At 41.6% G+C, this 20,642-nt stretch overlaps 1 protein-coding gene across 1 annotated transcript; it reads right to left on the bottom strand.

The window, feature by feature from the left end:
• Nucleotides 1-454: 454 nt before the first annotated feature.
• Nucleotides 455-15,525, bottom strand: wdr46 (WD repeat domain 46). Its single transcript, XM_049581507.1, has 14 exons — nucleotides 15,441-15,525; nucleotides 15,014-15,175; nucleotides 11,604-11,684; nucleotides 11,404-11,516; nucleotides 11,195-11,282; nucleotides 10,703-10,764; nucleotides 10,038-10,142; nucleotides 9,783-9,933; nucleotides 5,613-5,848; nucleotides 5,017-5,170; nucleotides 1,732-1,879; nucleotides 1,370-1,560; nucleotides 1,125-1,238; nucleotides 455-1,022 (listed from the first exon to the last, which is right to left on the bottom strand). The coding sequence occupies exons 1-14, from the start codon at nucleotides 15,495-15,497 to the stop codon at nucleotides 903-905; spliced, it is 1,782 nt and encodes a 593-aa protein (XP_049437464.1). The 5' UTR covers nucleotides 15,498-15,525; the 3' UTR covers nucleotides 455-902.
• Nucleotides 15,526-20,642: the final 5,117 nt, after the last annotated feature.

Raw genomic sequence — 20,642 nt, 5'->3', positions numbered from 1 at the left:
TAGATTTGTTCAACTTAGCCTGTGATTCCAGTAATCAGGTGCATGTTACCAGAAACCAGTCCTCCCAGTTTCAGAGCTAGTATGTGGAACATTTAAAGCTAACCTACTGACTGAACTATCCAGTTTCACTGTAACTGGTGATGCACTTTGTTAGACAATGAAGATGCAGTTGTCACATTACCTCTTGAATTGCTTGAGTAATTATTGTTTCACCTTTGTCATAGCAAAAATAGTATATAGTTAAAATGAGTATACAGTTTGTTATTTTTAGTCTTTGTTACTCATGTATGCAAAACAGACATCTATTAAATGTGCCTGCTGATGAACCTGGGCAGGGTGCAGTCTGAGTTAATATCAATCTTTCAACTCTGATTCTGTTAAGGAGTTAAACAGAGTGCTGACAATGTGTGAGCATGTTTTGGGGTGTTTTACAGTCATCTCAAATTACACTGAATTCAGAGGCTTGGCATCATATTTATTTTTAGAACATATTCATATAAAACATTTGACATACGCTCAGTCAGTTCAGCCACCAAAGCACTCCATTCGACAAGGTTAAAAATGAGTGAAAAAAGGGTTTTAGCGGTAGAGAAAAAATACAACTTCACACAAATTCTGGATGACACCCATGCTCGTCATTGCACCTCACATTATGCACCCATGTAGACAGGAAGGGCTTCAGGCTACAGGCACTAAATAGAGTTGCCCTTTCACTGCACTCAACATTGATTACAGATAATCTGCCAGGCCTGACAGTGCGTCTTTATTAGCCGACTGCATCCAGAATTTCTGCAGTTCCTGTTTTGTTCCCACATTGGAGTAATGTGTCCTTTATATGAAGTTCAAAGGTCTCTCCCACAGAATGTCACTGGCTTTTGGGCTGCACAAAGGGTCCTCCTTTTCTATTTTTTGAATCTGTCCAGAGCAGATCTCTTGCTAGATAACGCCGCCTTTTTCTTCTGCCTCTCTTTTCTCTCTTTTTCAATCTTCATTTTGTCCTCTGCAGTGTTCCTGATTATATCCTGGGGGGTAAACAAGTCAAAAGAGATTAGCCAATCACTGCACACATAGAAGAAAAATCACCATGTTGTATCAGTCTTTATTTTATATTCTGGATTACTTACCCTCTGGTCCTCGTGAGACACTTGTTTCTTTCGCCTTTCAACATTGCCAGCCGAACTACGACCTTTCTTCTTGTACTTGGGAATAAATTTTTCCTTGGCAAGCGGGTCAAAGCCCTGCGAGGACAAAAAAACTTTTAGAGGGCTGTAACAGTAAAATACCTACTGGTATTATGATTAAGAGTCAGTATTTGAAAATGTACAGATAAAATTTGATGTATGCCAATAAGATGTTTCCAGACACTGACCAGAGCTTGGACCCTGTCTTTGTGCCTTTGCTCAAAGGTGGCGCGGTCAACCTGTCCCAGCTCGGCTGGGTCGAGGCTGATGAGTTCAGGCTGGACCTTCTCCAGCAGGGCTTTAACCTCCCACTCCTGCCTCTGCTTTGCACTGCGGTATGGATTTGCATCCAGACCATCAAAGTTTGGCTCTCCCGCACCTGTGAATGTAAATAGAGGAGGACAGAAACCACAACATTTCAATTCACAAACATCACACATGACCAAATTCAACAGAACCACCACTTCCCTAACGTCAAACTCTGACCTCATGTTGAGACCTGTTATTCAGCCTACTTTAGAATATGGTATATTTTGAAATAGAGTCGGACCTGGTGTGAGCATGCTGGTGAAACCCTCTCCATGTCCCACCCCGAGGACATCCTCAAAGGGACAGAAGTGCATCCCCCAAATTGTTCCTCGAACTCTGTGAGCCATGTAGGGTTTAGTCACTGGAGTGCTCCACACATCTCGGTACACCTGCAGGGAAAATTTTCACAGATGAAGTGAAGAGGTGTCTTATGTATTACTGCTTTAAAAATATATCAAAAATAAACAGAATTAGCATCTTGTCAAGTTAAACTGCAGTTTTGTTGGTAACAGTTGTGTAATTACAATATTACACCAATAATGACAGGAAAGCAAACCATCTTGTGAAATACTGCTTAATTTACCCATGCATGACGTCACTGTTTTTGGTGTTGCAACTTACAATTTGAAGGTAAGAAAAATATTATCATCATTTTAATTTCAACACAAACACTGAGCCAGAAGGCCAAGCTTTTGATTTACCGGTCCATCTACGTCCCAACCCTCACCTATGGTCATGAGCTCTGGTTAGTGACCGAAAGAATGAGATCGCAGATACAAGCGGCCGAAATGAGTTTCCCCATGGGGTGGCGGGGCTTAGAGTTCTCAATTTCAACCCAAGCCCAAACCCGACCCGAATAAGCCCAACGGGTCGGGTCGGTTTGGGCCGACCAATTAAGTTAATTGGGGTGGGCTGAGTTGGGCTCGGACTACGGAGAGAGAGAAAAAACAAAAACAAAAAAAAAAACGTGTCTGTCAGAGAAGCGCACTGTGTGAGGGTGTAACAGCAGCATTAACACACAATGCTGCTGTCCATGGTTCTCACTTCTGAGCAGCCTGTGAGGAAGAAAATATGCATGTCTGTTAAGATTATTCCACATCCATTCATTATTCAATGTTATGGTGTTGATATTTGAAGGTTATAGTTACCGTTACCGTTTTTAATAAAGTGTTCGAGTTGAAGTTGAAGTAGCGTCTGCTGTGTGTGTGTGTGTGTGTGTGTGTGTAAGGGGGATGATAATAGGGCTATAATAATTAAGCAAGAAGAATATGCGAATTATAAAAATAAAGAATGCTGAATTCCGTTCTGATGAAAAAAAAAAAAAAAAACTAAAACAAGATATGCTGCTGTGAAGTGTGAGCGAAGTTCAGTCAGTCAGTCAGCGTTCAGGTGCAGGAAAAGTGTTGAGAGCGGCTGCGGTTCATTAAATGCAGAGGCGCAGCGCTACATGATGCGCAATGGTTGCTCTTCCCCACGCTGACGTTGAAGCCTGTCTCTCTGGTAATATTATTTTGGGACATGAATGATTGGTTGACTTTAAGTGATTAAAGATACTGTATTTGAGCCAGGGAAGCCAGACTGCTGTGGCGCACAGGGGGAGCATCATTTTTCCCCCTTCCATTTAAAAAAAACAAACAAACAAACAAACAAAAAAAAAAACAAACTTGGGTTCAGTCGGACTCGGACCCGATGATGATGTCAGGCCGAGCCAGTTTCGGGCTTCAAGTCCCTCGGTTCATTTCGGTTTCGGGTTGAATTTTTGGGCCCGTTGAGAACTCTAGCGGGGCTCAGCTTTAGAGAGAGAGAGGGTAAGGAGCTTGGATATCTGGAGGGAGCGCGGAGTAGAGCCGCTGCTCCTTCATGTCTAAAGGTGTCAGTTGAGGTGGTTCGGGCATCTGATGCCTCCAGGGTGCCTCCTGTTAGAAGTGTTCTGGGCATGTCCCACTGGTAGGAAGCCCCGGGGCAGACCCAGAACACGCTGGAGGGATTACATATCTCATCTGGCCTGGGAACACCCTGGGGTCCCCCAGGAGGAGCTGGAAAGCATTGCTGGGGAGAGGGAGGTCTGGGGTGCTTTGCTTGGCCTGCTGGCCCTGCAACCCAGCTTCCGATAAGTGGATGAAATGGGTGAATGGACAAGGACTAGTTTACCCAATGTGGTCCTAATGATGTGAGTTGGTACCTTCCCCAACCTTTCGAAAAACTTTCTCCCATGTGATCTGACATAGGTTTCTGCATGATGATACTGCAACATATTAACCCACGTATTGCTGTGGATGCTACATTTGTTTGATTTAACAAATTATCATAATAACGCAAACTACCTAAGCGATCAAGTTGGCAGCAGACCAGCAACTCTCATAAGCTGTGAGGTAAAATGACTGTTTCTGTCGGAGGAGTCTGGTGGCTTTGAAGAAAATATAATGGCTTCAGTTCCCTGTCAGAGAGGGCTGTCTGACGGCAAGGTGAAGCAGAAAAATAATGTAAATATAGCGTACACTGATAGAATTTTTTAGGTGGTGCTTCTTTCAGGTGGCTAAAATATGTTTTGCTGCTGCCACCAGAGTCCTCTTTTGCTTGACTTTCTTAAAGATTGTTTCACCTCTCATCCAAGAGGCTTCTTCAGTTCTGCCCACGCTGTTGTGCCTACGATACAGCACTTACGACTCTAACCTAACATCAATTTTACCTCACAGAGCACAAGGAGTTGCTGGTCGACAGCTGCCTCTGATTGGTTAGTTTGCTTGTTTTATTGTGTGACTTTTGCAACCACACTAACGTGGCGTCCACAGCAGTACATTAACTTCTGCGTCCCAGTACTCCTGCCTGCTTCTCCAAACTGGAAGCATGCCAACCACAATCTACTGTAGATAATACACCCACTATGGATCTATAAATGTGTCTTAATGTGTCTTCCCCTTGTAAATAAAGGTTTGATAATAATAAAGAAGCATTATCCTCCACCTCCAAGCACAAATCTTCCAAGCTGACACTGTCCTCCCTCTCTGTGCTTATTTCACTATCAGCAAACAGCATGCCTGGGGGTCAAGGGAGGGGAGGACATCAGCTGTAATCTGCGTCACTGCTTTTTGCTATCAGCTCAGATGGAGTTTCCATTTGGAAAATGCCCTTTAAGTAAAAACTTTTATGATACATTAGATTCTGTCTTGGTCATAATTATTATCACGCAATATACTGCGTACTGTAATCAGCAAAGTGAGAGATAAAGTGGAATGATGCTTTTGGCCATAGCATGAACCCATATTATTTTGCAACAATGCAAAGGCAGAGTGCCTTATTTTGGAAAAAGGGTCAAAGGTCAAGTATGAGCTCAAGATTTATATGAAGATTAATAACTTGTCTAAAAAAAGGAACTGCCAGAATCCAAAATGCCAATGACAGAAAAACTGCCCAGCTGTGTTTATTCTTACTAACCACCTCCAAATGCATCTCGTCCTGTGTGTTAGACTGGTTTTTTTTTTTTGGTGTCAAATCATGAAAAGTGACGTCTGGATGAGATAAATACCTGAACGATATCCCCTGTGGCTGCAGACAGCAGCCCCCTCTGGCTCAGTGACAAACAGGAAGCTCCTGCAGGGAGGAAGTAGGACTGGAAGGGTTTGAAGGCTCTGATGTCGTATACCTTTAGCTTTTTATCCATACCAGATGTCACCATGTATCTGCCAAAGGAGAGACCATAACATTATACTGCTCTCTGGTGGACGTTGAGGAAACTGCAGTTTACTGCTAACAGCTGAAAATGAGAAGATTATTCAGCCTGACTATAAAGCTGTTTAACATTCATGGATTTTGTTAACAAATTGTTAACCACTGTTGTGCCTGGAGGACACTAGCACTATGTAAAATTCATAGACTATTATAGATTAGAATAATCCAGGTTAATAATCCCGGTACGTTGTCTCCAGGCAGTGGCTTGAAGAAAGGATTTTGTCAGTGATTACAAGGATTAATTATACTTTCCAAAGCAAATATTAATGATGACATTTTTAATGAGACTACTGTGAAAAAAACCTCCACAATTCAACCATTTTCTGACCCTAAAAAACATCGAATATCAATTTTGTCTTAAATAAAGAAGTATGAGGTTTTAAGGCGACTCACATGCCCGTTTTGTCTACAGCAACAGAGCGCACGCCGCCTTGGTGACAGAGCATCTTGACAAGGGCTTCTTTCTGATTGGGTGACCAGAGGGTGACAGTACCATTGGAGTGGCCCAGGTGGATGATGGCATTATGAGGGTTCTGGCACATCACGTCAAGCCGTCCAGTCTTGGTGCAGATGGCTGTCACCTCCTTTCCTACAGACACATCCAGGTACTGCAGGAAACTTGTAGCACTCTGAAGAAGAGAGCGGACACAGCGAGAATTGTCAGAGCTGAGTCCTGCTGGTTAGGTTTAAGTCAGTGTTGAAGGAACTGGAAACAAAACTCATGTGGTTTGTCCTGCTTATCAACACATACAGCTCATTAAAAGAATACTTTGCCTGCAAAATGTCCATTTGTAAATGAACTAATCAGTCTGTGTTAAGTTTTATTTGTGAAGAAAACTCACATTCCTCCATGGTGAACAAATAATCCCCAAAAAGGCAGCCATTCTTCATGAACAGATGTTCAACAGCAGAACTGCAGACCTACATCAAAATATCTATACAGACCCTTTCCAAAAAATTAGAATATCATGGAAAAGTTGTTTCATTTCCATAATTCCATTCAAAAAGTTAAACTTTCATAGATTATAGATTCAGGGCCCACAATTTAAACGATTTCAAGTATTTATTTGTTTATTTTTACATAATTTGGGCTTCCAGCTCATAAAACCCACGAAAACAGGAATTCAAAAAATTAGAATACTGTGAAGAAATCAGCCCAAATTTTGCAGGGCATGAATGTTTTAAACTGAGTGTCACACACTAATCATCTACTAAACTCAAAGCACCTGCACAGGTTTCCCCAGGTGTCATTAAATTGCTTCAGTTTGGTTCAATTGTCTCAGTTCGGTTCAATATGGGGAAGACTGCAGAAGACCATCATTGATACCCTCCATAGGATGGGTAAGCCACAAAAGTTCATAGCTAAGGAGGCTGGCTGTTCACAGAGTGCTGTGTCCAAGCATATCAACGGAAAGTCTAGTGGAAGGGCAAAATGTGGCAGGAGAAGATGCACCAGCAAAAGAGATGACCGTGGGCTTCAGCGGATTATCAAACAGAGAAGATTCAAGAATCTGGCAGAGATCCAGAAAGAGTGGAATGAGGCGGGAGTCACAGCTTCAAAAACCACCACATTCAGACGCATCCAGGAGATGGGCTACAACTGTTGGGTTCCTTGGGTCAAGCCACTTCTGAGCCTGAGCCAACGTAGGAAGCATCTCAACTGGGCCAAGGAGAAGAAGGACTGGACTGTTGGCCAGTGGTCCAAGGTCCTCTTGGTTTGGAGGAAGACGGGTGAGGAACAGAACCCAAGCTGCTTGAGGTCCAGTGTGAAATATCCACAGTCAGTCATGATTTGGGGTGCAATGTCTGGTGCAGGTGTTGGTAAACTCTGCTTTCTTAAATCCAAGGTCACCGCAACAGTCTACCAGAATGTTTTAGAGGACTTCATGATTCCTTCTGCTGAGGATCTGTATGGAGATGCAATACATCAAGGAAATCTGGGCTTCCATAACTCCCAGGCAATGCCACAGGCTGATTGCCTCAATGCCACGGCGCATCGAGGCAGTGATTAAGGCAAAGGGATTCCCAACCAAGTATTGAAGATTGACATATCGTTTTGAAAGTACCATATTTTGATTGATTTGATGTGATCCCAATTTCTTTCTTTTTTTCTGCAAAAACTGAGAAGTAAATGGTGATTTCTTCACAGTATTCTAATTTTTTGAATTCCTGTTTTCGTGGGTTTTATGAGCTGGAAGCCCAAATTATGTAAAAATAAACAAATAAATACTTGAAATCGTTTAAATTGTGGGCCCTGAATCTATAATCTATGAAAGTTTAACTTTTTGAATGGAATTATGGAAATGAAACAACTTTTCCATGATATTCTAATTTTTTGGAAAGGGTCTGTACATACTCTCACTCTCCTGCAGTATAATTCATATCTCATTTATCCAGTTGTATGCTCAGGGCTACCCATACTTTGACCAAGGAGTAGTGCACCCTGAGTGTGTGCATGTGTATGAGCTCCACTTGAGCACTGTTATTTTAAATCGTAGTGTTGTAGCAAAAATGCACGACAAGCACACGACTGGATAAAAGAGACTTGGATATGTACGAGTTGGGTGAGAGTTTGTAAATGGAAGTTTTGATATAAGCCCCTTTTACACTGCCTCTTAGAGGCAGGATTCTCATACCATTATGCCGCCTCCCTGTTCCGTATAAAAGGTACAATCGAGGAATGGGGGGAGAGAGTTGTTTCACCTTTAAGGCGACATCGTAGTAACAGAGCCGAAATGCATAAACAAGAAAGTCAGCAGGACGAGTTCATAGACGGAACGGGTGTGACATTTGATGACATGTTACTTGCGCGACCCACTGTGGGAGATTTAAAAAGTAGCTGGAAGAACAGCAGCAGGAAATGTGCACAAATTTGGAAAACAATGAATGAAGGGAGCTCCTTACTCTCCAAGCAGAGGACGAGATCAGCTGCCATACAACATGGACAGTAAATGATTGTTTTTGCCATGTTAGCCCATTATTACTGTTTATAAAGTGCTGCTGACGTGTATGTTATATGTCACACTAGAGGCCACTGCTGTCTTATCATGTCATGCTTGTAATGCTTCTTTTGATTCTGCAATGCTGGCATGCTGTCTGATATCACAAGCCCCTTTTACACTGCCAGATTTTCCGCGAATGTTGGGCCATTTTGCCGGCAAGCTGTGAGTGTTTAGACACAGAGCCAGATTGGCGAGTTGATCCGAGGCACCTCGTAGGATAGTCATATTGGCGGAACCCTTTTTGGTTTAAACAGACCGAGGTGATAGCAGGAATTAGCGAGCAGCTAGTAGCAAGAGGGAAACGCAAACCTGACAGACACTGTAAAGATGAGCAACTGGGGAGACAAGGAATTGCGCGCCCTCCTTGTCATCGCAAATGAAGAGGCCATTAACCGTCAGATGACAGGGACGGTGAAGGATGGGCCAACTTACAAGAGAATCGCCAAAGGACCGACCAGCCGCGGCTTCCCTCTCACGTCACATGCTGAGCTACACGTTTTGTTACTGGCCCACGCCCCCCATTGCCCCAAAAAAGGCGCATTCTGTATTAACAAAAGTAGGTAGGCATTTCGCTGCACTGCCCGATTTTGTTTTTATACTGCCAATGCTGAAAGAAGACTGATTGGGTTTTCCTGCAAATTTGCACAATTCCTGTTTAAAAAGGGCTACACACTGGAGCAACATGATGCCGCCGCTGTCTGGTTCTGTGCAAAAATGCAAAGGTGGCATAAAGAAGAGACTTTGCAGCGGCCCTACAGCACGCTCTAAAAAGGGCTATAGTTTTGCTGTTATCAAACATGGCCTACACTGACTTCAATTCATCAAGAATTTTCTCCGTTTTTAGATTTTTTGTTTACCATGGAGACATATGAGTAAAACAAAATTTTCTTCTCAAGGTAGCACACGGTGAGTAATTGATATAAAAACAGCCATTTTGCGGGTGAAGTATTCCTTTAAGGCACTTTAAATCTTATTATCTCCAGTGTCCACTGTGAAGAAACATCTATAAGTCAGTTTAGAAATCACAGAAAAAGACGTTCCTAGTAACTCGAGAACTTGCCTGCCAAACTTTCTGTATTCAATTTTTTCTTCAGTATCAAAGAAATCCAGTGACAGTTGTCTTACTTTTAACAATTTGTCAAAATGTTACTAAATACAGGCTAAAAATGAGTGTCTCCATTTTGTCTGAAGGGAGCTCTAAAGTGTCAGACCTCCTCTAGACAGTTTTGGAAATCCATACATGTTAACTGGATTTTGTTTACACTCTTTTGTTAATGTTTTTTGTATTTAATATCATTATTATAAAAATGTTTCAGGGCAGCCCTCTTCGTCAGGTCTCTTTAGTCTTAATGAGCCTTACCTGATTAAATACAAAATAAATAAAATGAATGTTTCACCAAAAGAAACTTCTATGAACTGAGTGTGTGATACATAACACCAAGGTTTTTGGCAAATTTCGCATTCAACAGACGACAACATTTTGTTATTGTATTAATACATGTTAAATAAACATGCAGTACATCATGTGCAAAATCTAAAAGAGAAGTTTTAATTAACTCACCGCTGTCGCTAGCAGAAAGTGGTAGGGAAGGAACTGCATACGAAGGACGTCGTTGAATTTGCGGATGCAGTGGAGCTCTATTCCGTTCGAGTCATAGATATACAGCCACTTCTTCTGAGCCACTGCGTACATGGCCTCAGTGTGGAGCCACCTTAACAAAGGCAGAAACTGATTGAGTTGCTGGTAGATGAAGCATGACTATAAAAAGCTTTGTGCTTTGTCTAGTCCTGCACAATGTCAGGTTGGATGACTTACTTCACATCATTGATAGTCTCCATCACGTTTATCTCACACATTAGCTGTTTGGTCTGCCAGTCTATGCAAGCGATATGGCCTCTCTTCCCACCGAGCAGCAAGTGACTGAAGTGAGGAGAGCACGTTGTTAAGAACATAAGCACAACTTTAAGATTTAACTCAATATTTCTTTATCATGTGAAAGGACTTGCTTGTTGGGATAAAGCCACAGAGAGTTAGAACCAAACTCTGCAGTTTCCCTCGGCTCCTCAGAGCATGTTTGCATCCTTCAGGTCACGTGCAAATAAAATAAAACAATATTCTTGCTAAGACTTTCTGCGTCATTATCTGAATGCCTGCAAGTTTCTGTGGCAGCATGATGCAGACATTTTGCTGTACTGCACAGCTTCATGCAAAACACAGGTGTTTTCAGTTGGAGCTACGCTTCGAATAATGTGATGAAACAAAACTCTATAGACCAACAAGAATTATGACAGGCTTGTCCTGTAAATTGTGCAACAAAACTAATGAGGGAGACGTCAATCAAGCCCAGTTTATACACAAGCCACGCAGACTGGGAGAATGGTCAAATGAGGCAACACAAGATATATCATAATGCCGAGCTAAATGACTCGGACAAACACTCCGTATGTGGTTTGTAGCAGTGTGAAGAGTGAGATACTGACCGTCCAGTTTTGCTGTAGTCCACTCGATATGGTCCGAACTGAGACAGTTTCAGATTAAAATACTGACGAGGAAGTGGGAGAGAGAAAGAACAAATTCACAAAAGGCAAACAGTCTGGGGAACGACATCAAACCTGGGAAAAAAAAAAATCAAACAATCTTGTATCCTCCTAAATGACCCATATATTGTTTGTTTACCAGGATTATGCTTTTTAAAAACAAGAACACACTGGGTGTGACAAGTTCAGCCCTCACACATTATCTACTTATAGTAAGATAAAATGGGAGCAACAGATGCTGTGTACTGCTCATTGGTTTCCCAGCCGTACTAGTAAAACAAACAGCTTGAGTTTTTTTCAATAAAAAGTCTCAATCTGTATCAAAAATCGTAAACCAGATGAAAATAGAGCCGTTTTCATAACAAAGGGCCCAGCAATTAGACGTCAGAGGTGAAATCTTCCATCATCTACATTACCGTTGGGTGAGTGTCCCACCTTTGCCGCAGATGTTATATCCACAGCATCTGCAATATCCTCCTGAGAGATCGTACATGTGTCCTCATCTTCATCTCCTTCTAGAAACCTGAGATTAGGAGAAAACATGTCACAACCAACAACATCTTAAAGTGGCATCTTTCATCCTCTAATCTCTGTCACATCCTACACTGTGACACAGCAGCCGGCCAACTTGTAGAAGACATTACCCTGCATCCTCTGGGAGTAGCAGATCAAAGCGGGCAGCTTGTTTCTGAGCCATTTCTGAAACTTCATCTGAGTGAGTGATCATGTCTTTCAACTTGTAATGCTGGTGGCGAGGCTAGAATGAGAAGAGCAAAGGAATCAGATGTTGGCTGACTCAACGTATTTACTAGAAACTGTAAACAAGAGGCATTGGGGTGCTTACCTTTTTAGTTTTGTCTTTTCTCTTGAACTTTTGTATCCTGTCTTCTGGAATAGGAGCAGGCCCAGGGAAAGGGTCAGATTTCTGAAGGACAGTGAACATAAATCGGACGACATATGCATGCATGGAAATAGCCGTTACTTGAAATATTGTAACATAAATTCAATTTAATCTCCTTCTGGTCATTAGGGCTGCTTCAGTTAGAGGATGCAGTGCAACATTCAGTACAGGGCTCTTGATTCAACACAGTGGTTTGGTAAAAACTACAGTGGTTTCACTCAAATATTACAAAACCACTTGATTTAGATTAACCTTATATTACACTGGAAATTTACACTATATTACACATATTGTGTTGCTGTATTAGAAAAAACCTTAAAAAAAAAAAAAAAAAAAAAGACATATTACGGGGTTTTCCCTGGCTTTTTTTGAGACCAAGGTGATCAAGGGTAATCAGAACAGATATGTCCTGTGATTTTCAGCCTTCTATGATTATATTTACCCTTTACAGCAGGCACATCCTGACAGCTGAGAATATTACTGTCAGGTATTGCCCCCCCCCTCTATTAAATATGAAAGAAGGCTGAAAATCACAGGACATGTCTGTTCTGATGATACAAGTTAGCGGTCCTGAAATTAGGGGTGGGGCCGATCCGATCCAGTATGGGTATCGGGTTCCGATACCAACGTAATTCGAATAAACTACTGTTCAGCTCTGGTGCAAGTGTCGTACTTGGAAACATATTTTACACCACGGTACACCGCATCAGTTGTGAAATTTGCATACATTCCCATAAACTACTGATTTGGACATCGATTACCATGACAACAGTTGACGCGTTGAGGCATTTGGGGCCGCCCTTGTAAACATGTTGCTAAAATTAAGAGCTGGAACAGGCTGATACAGAATAGAGCATATAGGCCTAATACTATCAGACAGTGTGAAATATATGTCTATATGTTATCAAATTATTAAGATTAACTATACCTACTGTACCACCTACCATTCCGACTGTAATTCAGACTATAAGATGGTTAAGGTTCACTGAATGCGACTGCCACATCTCTGTCTCTTCTTTAACCCCATGCTCAGGCTGTTGATATCTCCAGATACACAATATCTATGTATGTCAAAAGCCACACACGCAGAGAGAGGGCATGGGGAGGCTTCAAACTGGTAGCAACCAGTTTGTTTGCAGCTGTAAGCCCGGCTAATAGCGCTCATTTTTTGAGCCATGTCAAGACCGCCTTAGGCAAATCATTCAAGATAAGTGTGGAGGGCTGATCTCAAACATCTCCAAGAGATCAGATGCAACCATTCATTCAGAACCTGACCACTGGAGGGCATTCCAAGAACATGTGAAAATAGAGACCCATGGCTTTCACTGGACACAAAGAACAAGAAGGATCAGAGGTAGTTTTCATTGAACAGAGCTTCCTAGGAGTCAAGAATGTTTTGTGGATGAAATTCTGAAGTATTTGCTGGTGATCAGGATTTCTTGAACACAAAAGTATGTTGGACCAGACTTTGCCCCAGTCAAAGGCCGGGTCCAAGTCAGGAACGCCGGTTCTCCACATGTTCTGCAGTGCCAGGGGTCTATATGCCTGCTGTAATATAAACCGATAAATTTTGGAAACCGGGCCACTTGTGCTGTGCAAGATTTTGTAAAAACAATGAGATGTAAGAGGGTTCTGCCATGAAATTCAGCCAGCGTTAAGAGCGGATCGTAGCCGCAAATAAAAGAAAAAGGAGGAGCGTGGTCACAGTGCAAGCCCTCTTCACAGTTAATGTCCCCAAGTGTATGAATGCCTTTCACTTTCCAGCGGATGAAATGAACTGGCTGACAACTATACCTATATAATCTAAACTAGTGTTGCACGGTATACTGGTACCAACGGTAGACTGCGGTACTAAAACACCACAGTACATATGATACCATAATGTTAGAGTACCGTAGTACTACGGTACCTCAGGTACCACTATTGTGGGATAAGTTCAAAGTCCAATTGCAAGAGGGCGAGTGTCCATGCGCCGTCCAATAACGGCGCACGCTGGCCACCTGGCACTCAATATGCTGCCACAGTGGTTTGTTTTCCAGTGACATTTCAGGTATTAGCTGAGCTATTGAGTATCTTTAAACAGTGAAAGTTATTATTTATTTATTTTTACTTGTAGGCTAGGTTTGTTTATATATGCTACAGTGATTTGTTTTCCACTGTATTTAAGTGTTAAAGTGTTAAATAAGTTTACAGAGCTCTACGGTGCGAGCATTTTACTCGCATTTGCGACTAAAAATAGTTTTGTGCGAGCAAAAGAAATCATTTAGGAGCATGCTGTGTGAGTACAGATTTCAACCAGCAGCAGAAAATCCTGCCAATTGTGGGTTGAACAGGGGTCACAGACAGGAATACGGCGGAGCACTATGGCCACCGCGACTGAGAAGCCTGGTTCCAGGTCCAATAATTTCCTCTTCATTGGTGTCATGACTGCCCAGAAGAACCTGAACAACCGAGCCGTGGCGGCACACAGGTATGTGACGTGTCAGAGGAGAAATGAGCCGTTCACATTTCTCTTTGTGGCAGGTAACCTTCCACAAACCTCACCGCACTGAAGGGACTGTTTAAACTGATTTATTTATTTTATTTTGATCCCCCCTGTAGCCACAAATATTTTTCCTTGAGCTTTTCAAAGTGACTGGTGGAAAATGCATAACCCTTCACCATGAATTAGATTTTTAAAATTTAGCTGAGTTCATCCGATGAACTCAGCTAAGCGTGCCAGGCAACCCAACTACAAAAACCAGTGGACTAAAGACATCCTTTGTGTCTAATAGTAGAGCAGTAGGCCGAATGTAGCCCTGTGTGTGTGTGTGTGCTGGGCCCTTACCACACACATGATGGAGGAGAGGGTGGCTCCAAAGGAGCCTTTGTATTTTGTTGTTTTCCTGTTAAATGTGTTATTTAAAATTTTCCACTGCGCTCCTAAATTTCTTTCTGTGATCCTAATTTTTTTCAGTTAGGAGCACATGTGGTGTCACTTCATTTTTACTGCAAGTAGTATTTATTTATTTATTTAATCAGTTATTGATGCTGTTTTTGAAGTATGAATAAGTCAATAAGTAATTTATTCCTTTGAAATATCATTGATGTATTATACAAAAGTGATTTATCTTTTTATAAATGACAAAAGGCACATCTGCCTAATTTTTGCTGTGGTATCGTGATACTACTCAGTGCCGTGATAATTTCACTGGTATTGTACCGTGGGTCCCAATTTTGGTACCGTGACAACACTAATCTAAACCTATACTAATCAGAGACAGTTACCTGAACTTCAGATTTCCCACCTGTCTAAATGCCAGTGACACCTTGATGCTGAGCTGGTCACAGAACAATAACGTTCACTCACTTACCCCTGATATGAATTTCTTTCCATCTCTGTGACCTTCTTCTTGCTTTCTTTTCTTTGCTGTCTGTTTCTGTCGCTCCTTCTGTTGCGGAGCCACCTCGCTCTGTTTCCCGTCTTCTCCCACTTTGTTGTCATTTTTCCCCTCCTCCCAGTAACGAGCTGGAGGCTGTTAAAGATGAGATAACGGAAGCAGGTTAGCAACAGCAACTTTAATAAGAAGACAGAGAGTTTGTGGTTGTTTTTGTGCTCAGAAACTGGGGGTCAGGTTCCTCCCGGATCCGTACGCACGCGCTGGTGGCGTTAGCTGCCTGATGCTAACAAAGCTAATGCTCCGTTATGTGTGTCTGTTTGAAAAGCACCGTCATAGTGTCTCTCGGGTGTTGACAATCGCAAAAGTTAGACACTTTTACTGATAATTAATTCGTAGTTACCTTCTTCTTTTTCCCCACGTGTGTATCTTTCACTGCTGCCTCGCCGGGAGACGCCATCTTTGTTGTATATGTTTTTCAGTTCCGGTGACGTATTTCTTGCTGCGTCACGTCCGGCCAAAAATTAAGTTTAAAAAAACATATATAATTATATAAAATGATAATATTATAATGCTATAAGTAACAGTGCATAGAAAAAAGTTAATGATAAAATAAGATAAAAATAGTAGTCTGTACTCTTAGGGTCCTCAGATATTTTTATTACATCAAAAGTTCTGAGGAGAGACTTTGAGGAGAGACTTTGCTTGTTTTCATTCATTTGTCTTGAAGCACTGAGGTGATTGTCCTGAGGCTTCCTGAGTTCAAACAGACTGGTGCAGGGTCGCAGGCTTTAAACTCTGTGTGGGTGTGAACCGTTACAGTAACCCTTACGTAAATTAAACCATGTGAGAAAGTTAGAGGGGAAATCACCGTTTGGTGGAACTGCTGACAATTCATAGACATCTGAAACCTGTGATAAAGGGTCCTAAGCAGACACTGCTTTTTAGTAATGTATATTATATTGATTTATATAATTTTTTTTTTTTATTTAAATTTAACTAGTCCATACCCATTGAGTGCACAGTTGCCCATGTACAGTTTCACATGGTGTGTGTTTGGGTACAGGTCATAGGAAATTGCAGATTAAATAGTCAACTGAACCCATTAAGGAGAGCAATGTATTCAGACAGAGTTTTTGTGAATTCGATAGTACAATAGCTTTATTGAAAGTACAGTAGTACCATTACCAATAGTGGGATAGTTAGTGGGCTAAAACTGTACATTAGTAGTTGAGGTAGCAGGTAAAGTGTATTGACTTAAAAGTGGGGCACACTGGTAGAATGACTGACTGACAGAATGACACACTGACAGTTTCCGTGATTATGTACAGCATACCATACCATGACTTAGTCATATCAAAAATTAGAAAAAAAACAACAAAATTCAGCCACAGGGGGAGCCACAGCGATCGGTCGCATTTTAACCATTTTTAAGCATTTTTCTGTTGTTATAGCGCCACCCAGTTGCCAATTAGAGTCAAATTTCTCCAGTCACCTTGAGGCGTCCTGTTTTACGTATCTACCAAGTTTAATAAGATAAGAAATTAGCTCTCTAGCGCCCCCATTTTGTTTGATGGGGTCAATAATGGAGGGGTCCCCTCAGATTATGTGTGGTCATATGCCTACAAAGTTGCGTGGTGATGGGTGAAACCCTTGAGATGTTATACACCTTTATGTGATGAGCCACGCCCTCTGCAATATTCATTGCCTTATAGAAGCTCAGTTTTAGTAAGTTTTCCAACTTTTGCCAAGAGGGAACTTTAGATATTGGTCCCTAGATTATGTTCACCCAGTTTCATGCAGATCGGTCAAACTTCCTAGGAAGAGATTGATTTTAAGTGTTTTTCAAAAAATTCAAAATGGTGGAAAATCTATATAACCAGAAGTTATGGGTTCTTGAGGCAGATTTGTTCCTCATGAGGAGAGGCATCTCTGTGCAAAGTTTCATGTCTCTATGAAATATGGTGCATGAGATATGCCCATTCAAATTTTACAATGCCTGTCGGTTGCTATAGCGCCCCCCTTTGGCCAATTGATGTAATGTTGCTTCATTCGCATCCTCCCATGACCCTCTACCACTGTACCAAATTTCACATGGATTGACCAAGTCAGTGAGGAGAAAAACGTGGAACAGACAGACAGACAGACAGACAGAGTTTTTATCATGATATAGTAAGATCTGTGAAGTAATTCGTGACTAAAGCTGACAGATAAATGTAGTGGAGTAAAAAGTACAATACTTCCCAAATTCCCTCTGAAATATAATAAAGTAGAAGTCTGAAATAACAAAATGAAAATACTCATGGAAAACACCTTAAAAATTGTGGTTTATTACTTGAGTAGATGCTCTTTGTTACTTTCCACCACTGTTCGTAAAGCTTGTCGATCTAGATTGTGATGTTTGGTCTCACTGCATATCTGCTCTTTGTAAGGATTTGAAGGCAGCTTAAAGGCAAGTTAAATCTGGTTTATGATGGCACAGCCTGATAGCCACTGCAGGGGTCTATTTATAGGTCGAAACATCAGACAAATATAAGCAAACAACGACCACTGGGCTTCCTGAGGAATGCTCACCCTACATCTGGCACATTTCACTTCACTATTCCTACTGCTAACTGTTCACGCATGAGAGGGTGGAGACTGCAGTCAAATGAAGACTGTGAAATGAAATAAACTTAAATATAAAGTACATAGATAAGTCAGTGTTTTTTCAGCTGCGTGGCCCATTCTGTCTGATTATGCCTTTCAGTAAAGATACTCTACTTTTGTGCAACCTTAAAAAAGCCCAGGGTTTGAAAGACTGTTCTTTCCCTCAATTCACTGCCTCAACTTCTTGTTTCTTCACTCTGTTTGCCAGAGCTCTAATTCTACTTGGTGTGTGGCGTGTCACATGGTGAATCTCTTTCTCAAAATATTGTGGAAGTTTCATCAAATGGTTGCGACATTTTCACATATATACATAACTGTTTGGTAAGTGCTTATGCAAGGATTTTTCAGTTTTTTTTCTACTTCCTCTCCAGGCTGCTGGGAGTATTTTTGAAAACAGGCCAAGACTCTTTATCTACACATATCTGGGGAAAGGGTGGTTCTCTAGCACAAAATGAACTGTGGCGTTCAGTTTGTCAGAGCAGAGCTGCAGATGTAAGAAGAACACTGCAAAAAAAAGAAAAGAAGCTTTGTTGTGTTTTGTCTCATTTAGTGCGACCTCAAAGCCACTTTAAAGGGGAAAGAATGCCATATGTTTCGAGTTGAAAGCCTGCACGCTGTGCAAGCAATTCTCAAGTGGCTGACATTGTTTTTGACGTCCATGCAGCATGTTGAGGCTCAAAGCTTTTTGAAAAACAATTGAAGACCATTTAGTCTGAATGCTGTCACAGCTTCACACTATTGTTATGCAGAGCTTTATTACTTTTCTTCCACATGCATTTTGCATTCAAATGTCTAAATGTTTATCAAGGACATATGTGCTTGTTTTTAGTTTTTTGACCAGCATTTATACTTTTTAAAGTGTTAAGCTTTTTTTTTTTTTTTTAACTCCAGTACATCCAGAACTCTGCTGCCCATCTGCTCACCAATTCCCACTCCTGCATTCACATTCTTCAGAACCTCCACTGGCTCCCTGTCCCACAACACATCCAATTCAAAGTCCTTCTCCTTACTCACAAAGGCCTCCATAACCAGGCCCTACCTCACACTCCTTCCCGCAGTCTCTGCTCCTCTGATGCCAATCTCCTGACTCCACCAGTCAGGACCAAGCACTAGACCTGGGGCAACAGAACCTTCTCCATAGCCACACCCTCCCCCTGGAACTCTCTCCCTGAACACATTCAAGACTGAATTATTACTGCCTCAAAGTAATACTTCATCTGCATCTGTTTCTGATTATTTGTGGACCTCTGTCTTGTTTCAAATAATTGGACTGCTCTGTAGTGCAGTGAATACAGCGCGAGCCAATCGTCCACCACGTTCAAATTCTGGTCTGTCCAGAAATGATCCTTGTCTTAAACTTCACCTGGTTGATTTGATATCACCTGCAGCAGTGTCGTTACATGATGTTTTTAATAGTTAATCTTTTCCCCTGTATAAACCAGGATCTTGGTAGCTCAGCGCTCAGCATAAATCAGTGTGTATTCTGGGAACTGCATGGTCAACAATGAGAAACATTATCTCTGCATTCCAGTACCCATACTACCATACTATATAGTATGAAAAAGATATAGTATGTCCCAATACATAGTATGTCAAATTCAGTATGCCAAAATACAAGGATGTTCCACTACATCCGGTCACATGTTGCAGTATGTAAGCCAGCATGCTTTTCAGCCATTCTGACCCACAATCCTCTGCAGAAAAGGTCGACTTCAAAAGTCACAATGATGGATGACAGCCTACTCGGGTGACTACTGACCAGCTGATTCGTAATAATAGGAATATTAGTTGTTTAATTGAATAAAATAATCATAAATGTAACCAACAATAAAAGGGCATATGTATTAATTAACACTGACAGAGCAATGAATGGTTAGAATCTACAATGTACAGTTATTACTTGCAAAATAACAACAGCAGAGGCCTCCGAATGACATCTGTCTGTTTCAATGGTGCAGTGGATCCCAACCCTGCCAGGATGCACAGCGAAGAAGTGGACAGAATCTACCCCTGTCTCATGGGAGACTGGGGGTGGGGGCCGATTCGCATACTTTTTCTTTTTACTTTTAGTAGCAGCTGCCCTTAAACAGCAGGCACTGTTGCATGCAGTGTGTACACAATCGGGCCACACTACCTTGTCACAACATTACGCCCTGGACTTTCACCCTCTGGCTTTGATATGCGTTACATAGGAGATAAAACAATGCCAATGTTCACAGAGACGGAGTCGAACCCGGAGAGCTCTGCTGTTGTTACTTTGCAATGTATGTAGTTTAACTTCAAAGTTATGACTGCACAGATTTTAGATTCTAACGTTTGCCACAGTGAAATCACAGCTGCAGTTCTCTGTCTATGTTGTTTTATAGTTATGTCCTATTGTTTGTAATATATATGCCTATTCCTATTATCACTGTTCAACTGGTCATCAGTTACTTGAATGCGCTGTCATCCGTCATTGTGACTTATCGTCCGCTGTGCAGAGAACTGTGGGTCAGAATAGCCAGAAAAGCATGCTGGCTTACATACTGCACAATCAGTCTGCATGTAGTAGAACATCGTGGTATTTTTGGCATACTGCACTTGACATATTATGTATTGGGACATGCTAAATCTTTTTCTGGCATACTATATAGTATGGTAGTGTGGGTATTGGAATGCACAGTGGGGCTCAATGTCCTGACTGGGAGAGTTGAGTTTTGTACCAGTTGATGGGTTATTCATCAAGAGAGAAAAATGTTATACAACAACAGCAGTTGTTACTGCACAACAGAATTGAGAGTTCATGTCATAATACCATGCTGCAAACATGTCCCTGCATGCTTCATACTGTCTCAAAGAGTTCACTCTTGGCGAATTAGGTATAGGGTTACGTATACCTTGCATGCTCTGTACTTTCAGAGAGGACAGGAGAATAAAGGGTAAATGTCCAGGAAATCTGGAAAGGGGGAGGAGCAGG

This window comes from Epinephelus fuscoguttatus, linkage group LG7 (genome assembly GCF_011397635.1).
Source record: "Epinephelus fuscoguttatus linkage group LG7, E.fuscoguttatus.final_Chr_v1".
Taxonomy (NCBI): domain Eukaryota; kingdom Metazoa; phylum Chordata; class Actinopteri; order Perciformes; family Serranidae; genus Epinephelus; species Epinephelus fuscoguttatus.
This window is presented reverse-complemented; position numbering and strand designations above follow the sequence as displayed.

Coding starts and splice junctions, on each gene's coding strand:
- wdr46 (XM_049581507.1), bottom strand. CDS start 15,497: ATGGCGTCTCCCGGCGAGGCAGCAGTGAAAGATACACACGTGGGGAAA. Junction 9,934..10,037: donor GAGACTATCAATGATGTGAA/GTAAGTCATCCA, acceptor GCCTTTGTTAAG/GTGGCTCCACACTGAGGCCA. Junction 1,561..1,731: donor CACCAGCATGCTCACACCAG/GTCCGACTCTAT, acceptor TTACATTCACAG/GTGCGGGAGAGCCAAACTTT.